At 38.8% G+C, this 18,715-nt stretch overlaps 1 protein-coding gene across 1 annotated transcript in view; it reads left to right on the forward strand.

Moving 5' to 3' along the window:
* AP3S1 (adaptor related protein complex 3 subunit sigma 1) overlaps positions 1 to 18,715 on the forward strand; it is a 72,364-nt gene that overhangs the window by 30,889 nt on the left and 22,760 nt on the right. The window contains exon 4 of the mRNA XM_047858132.1: positions 17,664 to 17,735. Coding sequence (XP_047714088.1) covers positions 17,664 to 17,735 — 72 coding nt within the window. The remainder of the gene's footprint in view (positions 1 to 17,663; positions 17,736 to 18,715) is intronic.

Here is an 18,715-nt window from a genome sequence, read left to right on the forward strand (position 1 = left end):
TTGTGATGCCTCCAGCTTTGTTTTTCTTTTTCAAGATTGCTGTGGCTATTCGGGGTCTTTTCTGGTTCCATACAAATTTTAGGATTGTTTGTTCTAGCTCTGTGAAGCTACAGGTCTCACTTTAAATTTATGATCTCCAACCTCGGTGAGTCCTTAATGCTACCCAGTAATCATATTTCCCTGATCCCTCCATCTCCCAGACTCCTGGTCAACTGGTAGGTTCTCCTTTGTCAAAGCTCTGGCACTTCTGGCATCTTGCTTCCTCCTTCACTGAGAGAACTGAAGCCATAAGAAGAGAACTTCCATAGACTCCACATCTGGGTCCATGCACTCTGCTTTCTCTCCTGTGAGGGAGGAACTCCCCATGCTCCTGCCTAAGACCAGCTCACCCACTTACGAAGCAGTCTCCTCCCCATGGCTCTAGCACTTCTCCCTCTCTCTCCTGAATCCTTTTCCCTCTCTCTCCCCAGTCATTCCCACCAGCTCTAGTACGTTCTCCCATCTTGAAAGAAGTCCTACCCCTACTTCCCCCTTCAGCCACTGCCCCCTGTCTTTCCCTCCCTTTCTGTCAGAATGCCTTAAACAAGGTGTCAGCACACACGGTTTCAGATTTTTCTTCTCTTCTTCACTCTTTTTAAACATACTCCATTCAGGTTTTCAGCTCTGTTGTTGCTAAATCCAGAGGTTCTCATCAGTCCTCCTTTATTTGATTAAGATTCTTTACTTGCTAACCTGCCTTCTGGGACACTGCACTCGCCTGCTTTTCACCTGCCCCTAGATGTGCTTCATTTCATTCGCCTGGTCTCTCTGACCTCTTCTTTGGCAAGTCCCGTAGGAGACAGAGAATGTGACCACACACTATCTGCACGGCCACCATGCCGGTCCAGGCCTCCGTTGGCTCTTGCCTAGACTGTTAACATAGGTTCCTGATGTTCTTCCTGCTTCCACTGTCTTTTCTGTTTCATCTTTTCTTAGCAAAACAGCTGGCGATACTGTTGAAATAGGTCACCTCTTACATTCTGAATTCTCCGGTGGCTTTCCTTCTAGCTTCGAGTAAAATCCAGATTCCTTACGATTGACCCATGAGGCCCCACAGGCTCTGACTCCTCTCCCCGTACCCTTCTGCTTCTCTTACTTCATCTTCTCTCTTTCTCCCTTTTGCTCCAGCCCCTGTGGCCAGCTTGCTGTTTCTCAAATAACACCAGCCGTGCCTCCACCTCAGAGCCTTTGTGTTTGTTCTTTTTTTTTTTCTTTTTAATTTTTAAAAAATGTTTGCTTACTTATTTTGGGGCAGAGCATGAGCAGGGGAGGGGCACAAGGAGTTTGCTAGAAAAATGAAATTTAGTTGCTACGTGCTAGTGATATTTTATTTTGTTTATTTATTTTTTTTTATCTGAGCACTGATTCCATTGGTGAAAGTCATGAAGCTGTGTATACACTTGAGATTTTCGTACCTTTTGTTTGTGATAGTTAAAACTAACTCTGGCACAATAAACAAATGTAACTGCTACAAATAATTGTGCTGGAGTAAGATTATCATGAAGGAGTGCTCTGAACATACATTTTCTTTCTCTTTCTTGGCCCCAGACAGGGCAAAAACATAGGGGCATGGTGTAGGCACATGGTAGTCAATTGGAGAAAGCTGCATGTAAAAAAGAAGTTTTTTTGTGCCAAATAAGTTTCATGGTTTTGCAGTCAGCACAAAGGGGGCATGCTTAGAGATCTAGTTAGTATGATAGGGTAATGAGAAATTAACCAAAGCAGAAAACTTTGGCAATAATTCTGAGTTCCAAAGTTTAAGAACAGTAAAAGTGGCCAGATTAAGGCTTTTGGTATCAAATATTGTTAATAATGGAAGAAAAAAAAGGACAAGTGATAAATGGAGCATTTCATATGCCAAATTACTCTTGATCCATAATTTTAAACTAGGTTTTGAGAAAGAGGTGGGTGTCTGAGTTCCATGAAGCCACAAAGTGATCATAGCAGACATTCTTGCTCTTTTTTTTTTTTTTTCCATTTTTTAAAAATTTGTTTTTGAGAGAGAGAGAGCACAAGCAGGGGTGGGACAGAAAGAGGGGGAGACACAGAATCCAAAGTAGACTCGGCTGTCAGCACAGAGCCCTATGTGGGGCTCGAACCCACGAACTGTGAGATCATGACCTGAGCTGAAGTCTGACGGTCAACTGACTGAGCCACTCAGTAGCCCCTGCTCTTTTGTTTTTTAATTGGTGGTGAGGAAATGATGCCTTTAAGATATATATGTTTGTAATATGAGGTAGAATAGAAATTTTTATAATATTTAAAGCTGTAAGAGGAAACTTCAAAGAAATTTTGAGTTTGAGGTGAATATGCCTCACGAGCCCTTAGATAGATACTTAATTTCCTCCTGGGGCCTCCGTGAGAAACACTGCTAAGTTTTATTGTGTTTTGTTTTCCCAGAGGCTTTTCTAGTAAAGAAAGAGAAGCAAACTTACTTATGTATGAATTAGGTAACAGTTAAGGGTTAATCAGAACCCAGTATTGCATTGACTTTTAACTTTGTTCATTAACACATTTCTTGGTTTATCCCATATAGGTAGTAGTTAATTCATTGCACTATTATTTCATAGAAACTTTGTGTTTTTTTAGAAAATGATTTGTTAACATGAAACTGTGTTTTCTATTTCTCTCTCACTTGTCCACAACTGAAGGGAGTGGTAGACATACACACTACATTCCAAAACACTTTTTTATTTCCTTGAGCTAGCTAATGTTACAAGAGGAAAAAAAGGAGAAAAGCAATCTGTTTCAAATTTACTCTGTAAGAGAAAGATTGCAGTTGAGAAAGACTAAAACAAATATGAATTTTCCTAGAGACCAATCAGAAGTATTTTATATTTGTGTCCTGGGATTTAAGCCATCATCATTATTTCTTTGTTTCTGTGACTGATCTTAATGGTTACGATAGTTTAGTGGTTATATTTCAGAAGAGAATTATACGGGGAGTTGTCAAAGAACAAATATCCTGCATCAAATCTGAAGTAAATTCTATCACACCTTTCTGGAAAGTGGAAATTGGGTCTGTGTTTTGTAAGATATTTTAGCCATTACTGTTCAAATGTTGATAATTTGTCTTGATACTAGGTAAGACACAGAAAAGAAGATTTCAGGAGTATTGTGTCACTTTCCTATTACTAATGTAGGTTAGAGCTGTTATTCTAAGAGAGTCCAATTGAGTTATCAAATGTTGATCTGTCATGTCATAAAAAAAGTTCTGTAACTTCCCTTACAGGCACAATTAAATTTACCGCTTACCACCAACATGTTGGAGGTTCTGTGGTTGCTGTCTTTCCCCTGCGATTACCAGGGATCGTTAAATACTTCAGAGGGAGTGCTGAGCATGCACAAGGCAGTCACTTTAAAAATGTTGGTTGAATGAACAAAGGTGGAAGGGAATAGCTTATAGCTTCTTCTGTTTCATGAAACAGCTTATCAGAAGCTTAGTTAGAGCTGATTTTCTTGCTTCGTCCATCCTCTCTCTAGCTTCAAGAAAGTCAAGTGTAATGTCAAAAGTAGAAATGGAAAATTATAAATCAAGAGAGTTTAGATCAAAACTTCTCGGTCTTGTATATTCTTTAAAGAATTGATCAGGAAAACAAAATATCTATCTATCTGTCTGTCTATCTATCTATCTATCTATTTTAAATAAGTTTATTGATTTATTTTGAGAGAGAGAGCCCAAGCAGGGGAGGGGCAGAGAGGGATGGGGGACAGAGGATCCCAAGCAGGCTCTGTGCTGATAGCAGACAGCCCAATGTGGGGCTCGAACTCATGAACCGTGAGACCATGACCTGAGCTGAAATCGGAAGCTTAACTGACTGAGCCCCCCAGATGTCCCAAACGTCATCATATAATTCAGAAACATGCTAAATCTTGCTTTTTTTTCTATGTTGAAAATGATACCATTCAAATGATCATTGGGAGCATGTATTTTTATGCAGAGGTTTTGTGTTTCTGAGGTATGCATATGCTGTCCCAGATTTGACTTTTTATCTTTTGTGAAATCTGAGAGAAGGCATCATCACTAAATTCCCTGTGGAATTTAGGCCACTGTATCACCAAATTGAGTACCATCAGCCTCTGTTTTCTTTTGTTTCTTTTTTTAATTCTTTGTAAGTAAGTTGGGGAAATGGTGATCCTTTTTTGTTTCTGATACATACTATTTGAGTGTGATATTGACTGCCATATAAGCAAATTTCAGACTTGATACCTGGATTTTTTTAGTCTTTCTGTTGTAGCATGTCTTCATTGGCAGTGTTAAAATATTTACAGAGTGAGAATGAGAGGTTCATTAAATATTGACAGTGGTTGGTTGAGTTATTTATAAGCAGCCATATTGTCCTCAATTAATTTATTATGCCAAGCTGATAATAAATGGAGGCATAAAAGTTCACTAGATAATTCCAAATTCTGTTACAGTTTTCTGTACCGCATGTAGCAATTACATCAGCATCAGGTCTTGTTTGGTTGTAGTCAGGACAAAATTGAGTACTAATGTTGTAGGATTTTCTACCTCAACACTCGGGATTCGTTGTCTTGCCACTTTGCAGGATGAAAGAGGTGGACAAAAATTGAGGAGCAGGCAAAAGTTATTAGAGTGCAAGAAAAGAAGAGTATTAGGAGAGCTCTCTTTACAGAGAGGGGGGCATTAGAAAATGAATACCTGGAACATAAGGCCAGGGTCCTTGTTTTATAAGGTTCTGATCAGCCCCCCTTCGTGCCTTCCCCCTAGTTCTTTCTCAGGTTCTACCCTTATTGGCTTGATAGCTCTAGGTGCTGGGTTGTCCATTCCTGATTGGCTCAACTCCATTGTGTGAGGGGTCAGACTGGTCGTACTGTCCCTCGTATAACATAAGTTTCATGGTTTACTTTTTTTAGTTAGGTACCTTGATTGTCAAATTCCTGAGGGGAACCTGAGGTGGGGAGTAGGTGGGCTCTGTTACATTCTTAAGAGGAACCTTACACCCAAGGGGGTTTGCTGTGGTTAGACACTCCTAGTACTGTTACAAAATACGTGTTTTTCCCCACCCAGGGACCTCAGGTCCTAACCTTTCCCTCTCTGCCTATTTTATCCTGTCCTTCCCTATTACACTAACAGCTGAACTTTTCTTTAGGTTAAAAAAGATGTTTGATCATACATAGTGTTATAATATGTATATAAACCAGAGCTCCATGTGTAGCATTTGTTGTTGCTATGGTACTGAACGTTAGACCGACGTTTGTGAAATTATTTTACTTATGGCTGCTGATGCTGATTGAACCAAATATTGAGCTTGTCATTTGATTTTAATAGACCTTGAATTTTTTCACCTGTATAAACCATGCCTATTTAATTTACTTATTCCTTCCTTCCTTCCTTCCTTCCTTCCTTCCTTCCTTCCTTCATCCATTTATATTTTAGAGAGGGAGAAAGTGTGTGTGCACACAAGTTGGAGGAGGGGCAGAGAGAGAGAGAGAGAGAGAGAGAGAGAGAGAGAGAGAGAAAGTATTAAGCAGGCTCCACGCTCAGCATGGAGCCAGATGTAGGGCTTGATCCCACAATGCTAGGATCATGACCTGAGCTGAAATCGAGTCAGATGCTCAACCAACTGAGCCACCCAGGTGCCCCAAGGGTGCCTATTTTAATTTGCTGCCTATAAACTTCATGAGGTTGTTAGAAAGATCAGTGAATTAAAGCAAGCTAGTTATGGTTAACATCATTCAGCCTCTGCCCCTGTACTGGCTGTATAACTTTGTTCAAGTTACTTAACCTCTTTGACCTTCATTGACCTCATCTACAAAATGGAGTGATAATAATAATGCCAACCTATAGAGTAGGTATAAGCATCAAAAAAGATACATGAAGCTTATGGCTAAATGACTGACGTGTAGTAGACAGTGGTTTTTAGCTAACTTTACCATTAAAGCATATATTTATAAGGAAGGCATACAAAGTATTATTCCATTAGTATGCAAATTGAATTGGATAAGGAAGTTCTATTTTATCTTATTTTTATGAGAATTTGTTAATCTTTTTATCCTCTATGTTGTGTGCTTAGAATGAATTTTATTATGGTGATAGAGTTAGCCACTAAGAAATTGACCTAATTGGAGGAACTTGTAAGTCAAGAATACTTAAGTGAAGAAAGATCCTGTGATCTTCCCTTTATCACATAGGAAATTGTGCTAGGTGGGTGCTGCTGGACATAGAATGGTGTGCCAGTGGAAGCCTCACTGCCTACCACCCCATGTCATTGTTCTCTTTTATTATAAGGCTATGCTTGAAAGCACCTTGTTAAGTAGCATACTGCATCAACTTTGGGCTCTCTAGGTTATTTTTAAGAATTATCTAGGAAGATCAGCTGACCAGTACTTAGGGACTATGGGAAGTTGCAGCTCCCCTGGGCGGCGGGTGCCGGGAGATAAACCTGTGGTCCATGGGAGGATGAGTTCTGGTGCAGTTCCTCTTCTGACGAAAGAGGGAGCCCTGGCCCAGTTGGCTTATTTTGCCAGCAATCCAGAGTGATTACTTGGGATCATTTCAGGAAAATTTACACTTGCTACATCATACTTTAACCTGAGTATTAAAAGTTTCTGTTTTCAGTATGATTCATTTCTCATATACATGTAAGAAACCAAAAAATGTTTCTATAAACAATTCGTTTTCTATCTTATTTTTACTGAGAAGTCTATTTTCCAATAATTGGAAATATATTCACTTTTCACTTATTTACACTGCTGCTTCGTGATAAATCTTGGTATTGAATTTGAAGATTCTTTTCTAATTTACCTGTTAACTTTTCAGCCACCCTCTAGGGAGGCATCATAGAGTCAGGTTGGTGTTTGGAGTCAAATGGCATGGATTTGAATATTGCCTCTTGCCATCTAACAGTTATATAACTTTGAGCAAATTACTTAACCGTATCCACTTATCCATTCCCAATTCTCTCGTCTGTAGGTGCTGATAGGCATACCTACCTTATCAACATTGTTGTAAGAATGAGAGCTAATGTTTATAGTTGGCATAGGGCCTAGAACATGGTAGATATGTTATTATGTAATTTCTAGTGGTGAAGAAAGTATTTAAAAAATTTTTTTTAATGTTTGTTTATTTTTGAGAGAGAAAGTGTGAGTGGGGGAGGGGCAGAGAGAGAGGGCGACAGAAGATCTGATGTGGGCTCCCTGATGTGGGCTCCCTGCTGACAGCCGCGAGCCCGAAGTGGGGCTCAAACTCACCATGAGATCATGACCTGAGCTGACGTCAGATGCTCAGCGAACTGAGCCACTCAGGCACACCTGTAAAGAAAGTATTTTGGAACTCAGGTACTTAAAGTCAGAATTTTGGAACTAGAAAAAAATAAAATTTATTTTTTTCTCCTTTTAAAGTAGGTTTGAGAGAGAGAGAAAAACTCAACTTATCTTGGTGTTTTTCTTTGACTTAAGGTGAATTCCTAATTTGCCAGGGTAGGATGGTTGGTTTTCAGGGAGGAATTGGTAATACAGGAGGAGACTCATTAAGCTTGGGTTTTCAAATTTTCTTCTTCTTTAAAGTTTTCAAAAACATATGTTGAAATTATTTCATACTTACAAAAGAGTGACAAATACAATGCAAAGAATTCTTGCATATCATACCTTCACCCAGATTCTCTAAATTTAACATCTTCTATAACCACAGTATAATGACTAAAATCGGGAAATCAACATCGATATAATACTATTATTTAATCTGCAGACCTCATTCAAAACTTGCCAGTTGTCCCGTGTATTGTCATTTTTCTCATTCAGAGTTTAATTCAAGTCACGTACTGCATTTAGTTTTCACGTCTCCTGAGTCTCCCTGACTCTGTAATAGTTCATCTTTGTCTTTCATGCATTCCATGTCTTTCATATCTGGAGCCTTTGAAGAGTACAAGCCCATTATTTTATAGAATATTCCTCAGTTTGAGTATACCACAGAAGCGCTGTTAACATCCTTTGCAGTGCATCGTATCAAGAGGGACACAATCTCATTTTGTCTCACTATAATATTTATTCCGACCCCTTGGTTAAGACCGTGCCTGCCAGGTTCGTCTACTGTAAACTTCTGTTATCTCTTTGTGCTTGAAAGTATCTTATGGGGAATAATTTTGAGATGATGTAAATATCCTTTATCTAATCATCTTTTTGGTCATTAATTTCAGTTTGTTTCAGTGATTCTTGCCTGAAGAATTAGTGTTGTGGCGTTTTCCAAATGGTGATTTTCCAGTATGCCCTCTGTATTGACTAGTTAAAATTATATAAGGAAAATCTTTCTAGGTTTTGCATTTATTTTATTTTGTTCTAAGTCATATCAATTGTACCATATACATGGAAGAACATTTTTTAATTATATGTGGGAGAATATTTTTCAAGATCAGATATGATTTTTAGATCAGCTTTTGCTTGTAAGTTTAAATATAATTTTAATAATCTCTCACGAGTCGCTTTTGTGCACAGAAGGAAATGATTCAGAGGCTATTTTCATTTTCAAAATTAGTATTTTGGGCACCTGGGTGGCTCAGTTGGTTGATTGTCCAACTTTGGCTCAGGTCTATGAGTTTGTGAGGTTGGCTCACAGTTTGTGAATTTGAGCCCTGCATCAGGCTTTCTGCTGTCAGCACGGAGCCTGCTTAGAATCCTCTGTCCCTCTGTCTCTGCCCCTCCCCTGCTTGTGTGCGTATACGCTCTCTTTCTCTTAAAAATAAACATTAAAAAAAACAAAATTAATATTTGGTTGAAAACCCTGATTCTTCCTTAGACTTCTAAATCCAACATACAAATCATATTAAGTCATTTTAATGGAGGGGCTCCAATATAATTAAGTTTCCTATGGTACAAGAAGTCCGCTTTGCACAATTCTGTGTTCATGTGGGTGGTAGAAGTATTGAAAGTTAGTTTTTGCTTTATACTATTCTGTATTTTCTAAATTTTCTAAGTAACTACTTAATACATTAAAATCAAGTACTATTTCCTATTGTTGGAGGCAGTATGCCTAGTGAATAAGAATTTGGGTTCTGCAGTGAGACTTTCTTCTACTTACCCGTGTTAGTAGTTAGTTGACTTTTTGCTAATTTAGAACCTTTCTTGCTGTAAGTGGCCGATAATAAAAGTATCTGCCTTATGACTTACCATGAAGGAGTAAATAAAATAATATATTTAAAGCGCCTAGAACCATAGCAATGACATAATAACATGTACTCAATAGATTTTGGCTATTATCATTAATCTTTTTTTTTTTTTTTTAAGAAAAACAGAAATAAGTCACATAGAAAGAATCCTTGATGTGAACTCTTTTAGAATCATTTTGATGTGAGAGTAGAAGACAGCTTGCCCTCTCATCAACTTTTAATTTTTACATGCTGCGTTTGAGAGTTTAATCTGTGTAAAGTACTGGTACGAGGTAAATGCACAATAAATGGCTCTGTGTTTACTAAGACTGTCCTCATCGGCATGTTAGCGTCCGGGTCAGGTTTGGTGGAAATTTGGTCCAGAACCCAGTCATATTCCAAGTCGAGTGCCATTTACACACCTTAAGCACCGTATTTTGAAGATCCTGAATCTCCATGCAGTAGTACGTACTGGAGAGTGTCCCTAAGCTGTATTCATCGTGTTCTTCAAAGGCCGTTGATCTGGTTTTAAGTTCAGTTTGCCTTCCCCAGCTCTTCTGGTACATTTTTTTTTAATGTTTTTATTTATTTATTATTGAGACAGAGAAAGAGCATGAGCAGGGGAGGGGCAGAGAGAGAGGGAGACACAGAATCCAAAGCAGGCTCCAGGCTCTAAGCTGTCAGCACAGAGCCCGACGCGGGGCTCAAACTCATGGAGTGTGAGATCATGACCTGAGCTGAAGTTGGATGCTCAGCCAACTGAGCCACCCAGGCGCCCCTCTTCTGGTACATTTTTAGTGGCGTTTTTTGGATTCTTGGCTTGAGCTAAACCAGTATCTCTCTAGAACATCTTGCTGCTGACTAAAAACAATTTTTTCTTTTTAGATCTCTTGCCATATTATTAGTATTCTTAAATTTGTGCCTCCTATTTTGGGGTTTAAGACTTTTTCTATCTTATGATATGTCAACTTAACATTTACATATTTCATTTAATGTTATAGATTTCCTGCTGAAATCTGATAGAAGTCCTCAAACTCAGAAAAAAATAATTATATTTTACCTAGAAACAAAACTCTAAAGGGAGGGTGGGGGGCTCCTGGGTGACTCAATTAGTTAAGTGTCTGACTTCAGCTCAGGTCATGATCTTATGGTCTATGAGTTTGAGCCCCTCGTCAGGCTCTGTGCTGACAGCTCAGAGCCTGGAGCCTGCTTTGGATTCTGTGACTCCTTCTCTCTCTGCCTCTCCCCCACACATGCTGTGTCTCTTAAAAAATATATATTTTTTTAAATAAAGTGGGGGGTGGGTCTGCCATGTAAGTGATACTGCTTAAGGATATTTTGTGGCTTCTGTTTTACCTAAGGCATATTTTTATTTCTCCATATGTGTATATTATAATACTAGCCAACATACATATTCTTGAAGGGAGACATTGTTCTAAGCCCTTTATGTGTATTCATTTTTTTTGATGTTTTATTTTATTTTTGAGAGAGAGACAACACAAGTGGGGTAGCGGCAGAGAGAGAGGGAGACACAGAATTTGAAGCAGGCTCCAGGCTCTGAGCTATCAGCACAGAGCCTAATGCGGGGCTCGAACTCATGAGCTGTGAGATCATGACCTGAGCCAAAGTTGGACGCTCAACTGACTGAGCCACCCAGGTGCCTCGATTTTTTATTGTTTTATGTGCTTGAATTCTCTCATGAGAGTCTCAACTTAATACTCTGCTTATCTATTCCCAAGATAGCTTCAATTTGATTTCTTTGGCCTTTGTCCTCCAAGAGTTCATTTTCTTGTCATTGAGTGTGGCTTTATTTTCATCAATATATGTTTAATTTTTTTTTTAATGTTTATTTTTGAGAGAGGGAGAGACAGAGACAGCATGAGTGGGGGAGGGGCAGAGAGAGAGAGGGAGACAGAATCTTAAGCAGGCTCCAGGCTCTGAGCTGTCAGCACTGAGCCGATAGGGGGCTCAAATTCACAGACTGTGATATCATGACCTGAGCCAAAGTTGGATGCTTAACCTCCTGAGCCCCCCAGGCACCCCTATATATATTCATCACTAAAACGACTGTATGGCATAAGTACCATTATTATGTCCAGATGAAGAAACCAAGATTTAGAGCTAAATAACTTGCCCTAGATTTCATAGAGGCTAAGCTGGAATTTTAATAGAGACATGCTTGCCAAAGCTTATGCTCTTACGTTCTAAGCACTGTTAAATACTTAGCTGCCTCATAACAGATTCCGGTTACCTTTGTGGCCGAGACCCAGGTTTGTAATTAAAGATAAAGGAAACACAAGAAAATTTTGTTACAAGGGCACTGGGAAGGGAGAGTATTTCTGTGTGGATGTGAATCTGTTTTTTTTGTTTCTTTTTGGAAAATTAGATAATTAAAATGAAGGAAAACTTAAAATATGATTCTCTTAGTAAATTAATATTTTCCCCATTAACCTTTGAATTTTTGTAGGGCAGAGATTATTGAGTTGCTGCTTAGTAGATAACTGTTCTATTTAAATTGACCTTAAAACTTGTATCATTTTTATTTTTTTTATTTGTATTATTTTTGTTAAGCTTATTTATTTTGAGAGAGAAAGAGAGAGAGAAGGAAGTGGGAGAGGGACAGAGAGAGAGGGAGAAAGAATCCCAAGCAGATTCCACCATGGCAGCACGGAGCCTGACGTGGGGCTCGATCTCTTGAACCATGAGATCATGACCTGAGCCAAAATCGAGAGTCAGACACAAATGACTGAACCACCTAGGCACCCCAGAATTTTTATCATTTTGAAAATGAAACATAAAAGTGGTGTCTGGGCTCAGTTGGTTAAGTGTGTGGCTTGATTTCAGCTCAGATCATGATCTCACGGTTTGAGAGGTCCAGCCCTGCATTGGGCTCTGCGCTGACAGTGCAGAACCTGCTTGGGCTCCTCTCTCTGCCCTTCCCCCACTTGTGCTCACTTTCTCCCTCTTCCTCTATCTCAAATAAACTTAAAAAAAAAAAAAAAAAAGAAACGTAAGAGAGTGGTATTTACCATGTCACTTTTAGTACTTGGTTCTTTTTATCTATCTCCTTGTGAAATATAATGCAATCGCAACTTTGTTACTATTTTTTATTCTGGCTAGAACCCCAAAGGCCCATTAATTTGTTGTTCTTAATTTCTTTACTTCATTTTGTAGATTATTAGTTTTGTCTTGGCCTTGTCCATATGACACATCAGTGTGTGTATCTACATACAAAGCTCCAGATTTCTAACTACATTAAGAATTTCTGCTAAATCAAAATAAGATTAATGGAAACTTTTTTTTAAGATTTATTTTTTAAGTAATCTCTACACACAACATGGTGCTCAGACTCACAACCCCGAAGAGTCGCGTGCTCTATGACTGAACCAGCCAGGCACCCAGTGGAAGAGGGTTTTTTTGAAGAGGGTTTTTGATTTGTTTAGACCAGACTTAGCATTTAAATGTCTTAAATCTTAAGAATTCTTTTCCTAAATTAAGAACCTGTAGTTATAATGACATTTTACTGCAGGACACTTTTTTTTTGTATTTATATTTTTCAAAGGTGGTATTGTTCTGGTTTAAATATAGGCAACATTTTTCTTTCTATATTAATAAGCATATCACAAAGGCCTGTCAGCCTCAGCAGGTAGTCACCTTGCTTTTATATCAGTGTTCACCTGCAGAATTAGACTTTTCTATTTCTATTTCAATTTTATAATCCTTGCATGTTTTGAACAGCCAGATGAACAGTACTGGTTTCCTTTTATTAGATGTGTTACGCACTTTATCAAAATTATCGAACTAGATCTGTGAGGTAATCCAAAAAGGTAGGTAGTTTTATCACTGTTTTCTAGTTCTGAGGTTTGGGGGAGTAAGTGATGCTGAAGCTCACATAGCAAGGTAGCAACAGAGGTGGTTTCCTCACCACTAGACCCTACTGTCTCTTTGACAGCCCATAGTTTTTTGCTACTCCATGGTTTGCCAGTGGCTCACTTAAAGCTACCAGGAAAATTGTTTTTCACTTTGCCCAACATAGTCTGCACATTGATTCAGTGGGTTCCACTGATCTTTTATAAGTGTACATAAATGGAGGGGAAGTATTTAGCCAGCATTTTCACCAGGATAGTCATCTTCTGATGGCTAAAAACCAATGGCTTATAGTATATGGGTAATGAAACCAGGTGATTTGGAAAAAGTAAGCATGGAAAAATAAAGACATATTAGAAACTTTTGACTCTGATAGGTAGGTCTAATAATGATTTTATTTATTATTTTTTAAATTTTTAGTAGGTTCCACCCCCACTTGGGGCTTGAACTCATGACCCTGAGATGAAGAGTCGCATGCTTTACCAACTGAGCCAGGTATCCCTAATAATGATTTTAAATTAAAGAAGATTAAATTAAACCACACCATACACAAAAATCTGTTCCACTAGATTTAGTTGAAACATGAAAGATAAAACAGTGAAGTTTTTGTTTTCTTCTGGGAGAGTATCTTCTTGATGTTACTATAGGCTAAGATTTCTTAAATTGGACATAAAAAAAAGATTAACCTTAGAGACGATGATAAATTGGAAAATATTGAAAGTGAAAACTTCCAAGAACGTTGGTAGAATAAAAAGGCAAGCCACAGAGTAGGAGAAGATATCTGTAATATGTATAGATGACAAGACTGTATCTAGGATAATTTAAGAATTTTTAGACACTAGCAAGAAAGACCAATACAAAAATGAGCAGAAATCTTGAACAGGGGCGCCTGGGTGGCGCAGTCGGTTAAGCGTCCGACTTCAGCCAGGTCACGATCTCGCGGTCCATGAGTTCGAGCCCCGCGTCAGGCTCTGGGCTGATGGCTCGGAGCCTGGAGTCTGTTTCCGATTCTGTGTCTCCCTCTCTCTCTGCCCCTCCCCCGTTCATGCTCTGTCTCTCTCTGTCCCAAAAATAAATAAAAACGTTGAAAAAAAATTAAAAAAAAAAAAAAGAAATCTTGAACAGACATCACAAAGAAAGATATCTAAATGGCTGATAAATATGAAACAACGCTCAGTGTCATTACAGCTATCAGGGAAATACAAATTGATGTTACAATGACTTACTGCCACATACCCATGAGATTGGTTAAAATTAAGAGATGGACAACATAACGCTCTGACAAGGGTGTGTGATTGTGGGAACTCTCATATACTGCTCTTTGGGGTATCCATCTTTAGAATTGCTTTGGAAGTCTGTTTGAAGCCGTCTGCTACCCTGTGACCCCACAGTTCTCCTCTGTGTGTGCCCTCAGTGGGTATGTGTGCATCCATTCAGTAATAGACACGAATAAGAATATTCCTAGCAGTGCTAACTGTAATGGCTCCATACTGGAAACAACCCAAACTGTCAACAGCGAAATGGATAAATACGTTGTGGTATATTCATACAATGGCATACAGTAGATGAGAATGAATGAGCTATTAGGTAATAGTTGAATCTCACAAAAATATTGATGAATAAAAGGCACCACTCACAAAAGATTGCATACTGTATGATCTCATATAGTTCAGAAATAGGCAAAACGGATCTGTCGTATTAGAAAGAAAGTGGTTACCTTTGATGGTGATGATGACTTTACTGAAGTATGAGAGGCTTCTGCAGTGCAGGTAATATTTCAACACCTGATTTGGGTGTTGGTTACACAGGTATGTTTACTTTGTGAAAATTCATCAGGTTATATACATTGCTGTGATTTGTGTACTTCTGTGTATGTATGTTATGCTTCAGGAAAAATTTCCTGGAGCCGGGGAGCAGAAGTGAAATGGCTTTACTTACTATAACTTATTTAAATATGATGTTATAAATTGGAATTCAGACCATTTCCAACTTAAAGGTACGGTTTCAGAAGTAATATTTTCTACTTTATCAATGGGAAAAGTTTTTTTCTTCTCACATTCTTCTAAGAAGTTCAAGTTTGTTGGGGCGCCTGTGTGGCGCAGTCGGTTAAGCGTCCGACTTCAGCCAGGTCACGATCTCGCGGTCTGTGAGTTCGAGCCCCGCATCAGGCTCTGGGCTGATGGCTCAGAGCCTGGAGCCTGTTTCCGATTCTGTGTCTCCCTCTCTCTCTGCCCCTCCCCCGTTCATGCTCTGTCTCTCTCTGTCCCAAAAATAAATAAACGTTGAAAAAAAAAATTAAAAATAAATAAAAAAGAAGTTCAAGTTTGTTAAGCTTGTTCAACTCTTTGTTCAAGCAGCATTATCCCATTCAGTGCTTATAAGCGAGAATCTGCTATAAAAAGAAGGAAAATGAATCTGAATTAGTTTCAAGTAGAGTGAATAAAGTCATTCCAGGTACCATGTCACTCAGACCTTGAGGAGAAATTAAGATAAAGTTGGGAGTTTGAGTGGATATTCTTTGTTTCCTAGCTACCTCAAAAAAATTGAAATTAACTGGAAACTTTGAGGCTGACCCCTGTATGCCCCCACACTTGGTCATCTGAATAATTTGCCTTCTCACAAATGAAATTGTCGAGTAAAACTGCATATTCTTTGTTACTTATAGACCTCTTACTTCTAGTGACTTTGGTCTAAGCCAGGGGCCAATAAACTATAGCAGGTCAAGTCCAGCTTGCTGCACCTTTTTGTAAAGTTTTGTTGGAGCAGAGCCATGCTCATTAAAACAGTTTTGTTTTTTTTTTTAATGTTTATTTATTTTGAGAGACAAGAGTATGAGCGGGGGGGGGGGGGGGGCAGAGAGAGAGGGAGACACAGAATCTGAAGCAGACTTTTGTTAGCACAGAGCCCTACAGGGGGCTCGAACTCATGAGCCATGAGATCATGACCTGAGCCGAAGTCTGTCACTTAACCAACTGAGCCAGCCAGGCACCCCCATGCTCATTGTTTATATATCTGTATAGTTGCTTTTTGTTGCACCATATGGCCCACAAAGCTAAAATATTCACTCTATGGTCCTTTGTGGAGAAAGTTTGCCAACTCTTGGTCTGAGAGATATTGATTATAGTCCTACAGTTCCTTGTTTGTAATGTTTCACCTATCTTACCATCTGCATGGATGGAAGGAACCTTGGGTTAGAGATCTGTATAAATTGGCCTGAGATATGAGTAGTTTAGCAAGACGCTTGCTGTTTGCATTTTACTCCTTGTCCTATAGGATCACCTGTGAATAAAGTAACCATATGTTTCCGTTTGTAAGTCCTTCTTTATATCTTTTGTTCCAGGCTGTTAAGAAATTATGATAACATTGCATACTATTATAGCTTAATAATCATAAAATTTTAGCTGCTCCTTTTTACTCCTCATGCACCCAGTTTGTATGATAAATTTTGTGGTCATCCTGTCTGTGACAGTAACCTTTGAGAAGGGTGGTGGGAATAGAGATAGAAACAGAGTGGCAACCTATCCAAGGGAATTTAAGAAATTAATTTTTGAAAGTTTGTGTCAAAGGTCTTCAAGACCATCTCATTGATTTGCTAGGATTCACAGGACTCCAAAGTTGCTGTGCTCATGGTTAGGGTTTAGTACAGTGGTAAGAAACAGGAAAAGCACATGAGGGGATGTCTGGAGAAAACCAGGCGCAAGCTTCGATGTGTCCCTTCCCACTGGAGTCACACAGGATATGTTTTAATTCCCCCAGAAACGGTATGTGTAATGTGTTTGCAATCAGGGACAGTCACTCCTAGCCTGTGTGTCAGGATTTTTGTTGAGGGTCAGTCACATAGGCATGTGGCACCATCGTGACTTGACCTTGCTTACTTAAACTCTAGAACCTCAGAGGTAAGGAGTTGTTCATCATAAATCACATTGTTAGCATAAACTGTTTGTTCAGACTGGTATACAGTGCAGCCCAAGGACTCAGGCATGCCAGAACATACTTATCAGAACTGTACAGGGGCTCAGAGCTCAGTTCCCAGGAGCTAGTCAAGGGCTAGTCTGGTAAACAGGCCATTTTGGGGGATGTGTAGGTTTTGAGCCTCACAGGCCTGCTGCGTTAACCCATCTCCCCTGGAAGGCCCTACAAGGTATTCAAACCAGAGCTTGAACTCAGGTAAGTCTGATTCCAAAGTCTTTTTTGCTTTTTCCATAGATAATTTTGAGTGATCTTTTATCCTGAATTAATTGCTTATTACAAACTGGATGCATTAGATGTGGTAGATACTTGGACTATGTCCATCTATCGTGATAAATCTTTCCAGTAAGCTTTCTTTTTTCCTCACATGAAGATAGGGAGCCTGATTTGATTTTTTTTTTTTTCAGCACTTTTTAAAGTAATGGTGCTAAGAATTTCTAGTTTTAGTTATTTTCAGCAAAGTTTATTTTGTTTTGTATGTTAATGTATTGAAACATAGTTATGAGCAATAGTGTATAATTATTCCTGTTGCACTTAATGCAGTATTTAAAACAAATGTGATAGCGGAGTTTAGAAAAGTGTTTGTTCACAGTTAAGAATTGTCTCCTTTGTAGATGATAGGTTTGAATGAATTTATACAGTTCTCAAGAGCTCTTAACCTTTTTTTCTTTTCTTTTTCTTCAGGTGTTTGTGGAAACGTTAGACAAGTGTTTTGAAAATGTCTGTGAACTGGATTTAATTTTCCATGTAGACAAGGTACTCTTTCTGTATTGTTAAATCTTCTGAGCTCTGTATCTAAGAAAAATGTTATTTTGTATTTGTCAAAGTAAAAATGGATTTAGTGAATAATACTATTTTTATTCCTTATTTATTTAGTATAACTAATAAATTATGTTTACTATGAACCAGGCACTGCGCTTGGTGCCGAAGATTCAGACCCTGGCCAGAGGAATCCACATCTAGAGGAGGAGACCGTGGCATTCATTAAGTAGCAGTGTGTTGAGTGTTAATGGGAATACAGCTGTCCCACCTGCCCCTGCCCAGGGGGATGTGAGTGGAGGAGATTACATTAAAGTTGGATTTTTAAGGATTAGTAGATATTTCACTGACCGAAGTAGAGAGGATGGCTCTAGAGGCAGAGATATAAAATCAGGCCTTTGGTGTGTGTGTTGAGGGGGGTGGGGGTGGGGTGGTATTGATTGAGAGGCCCAATTTAAGTGTCTTCAGTGCACGGATTTTGGACTTTGTTCTGACGCACTTTAATTTTTTTAATAAAAATATGTATTGGCATTTATTGTTGCCTTGTTTGTACATTGGTTTTTGTTTTGTTTTGTTTTGTTTTGGCAAGATCAGTTTTTTCTACATTATGAAGATTGGATTGGATCAGATTGGTGGTAGATGGGAGATTAAAGGCAGGGAAATCCGCTAGAAATCTTTTTGAGGAGTTCCAGAAAGAAGTAAGACAGTACAGTAGGGATGCAGGAGGGTGAATGGATAAGACATGATGGTCTGCTAAAAAGCTCCACTTACCTACAGATTCCATACATGAGAGGAGGGAAGGATTGCTGAACTTTGTAGCCAGTATTTATTACCTGGTGCTGGTGATAGGGAATTTGGGAGGAAGAGAATACACTTTTACCACACACAGGTTTTTTTCTTTATTAAGCTTATATAATGTAGCAAGGTTTTTTGTTTTGTTTTGGTTTGGTTTTAGTGTTTGTTTCTTTTTGAAAGAG

Source organism: Prionailurus viverrinus, chromosome A1 (genome assembly GCF_022837055.1).
Source record: "Prionailurus viverrinus isolate Anna chromosome A1, UM_Priviv_1.0, whole genome shotgun sequence".
NCBI classification, from domain to species: Eukaryota; Metazoa; Chordata; class Mammalia; order Carnivora; family Felidae; genus Prionailurus; species Prionailurus viverrinus.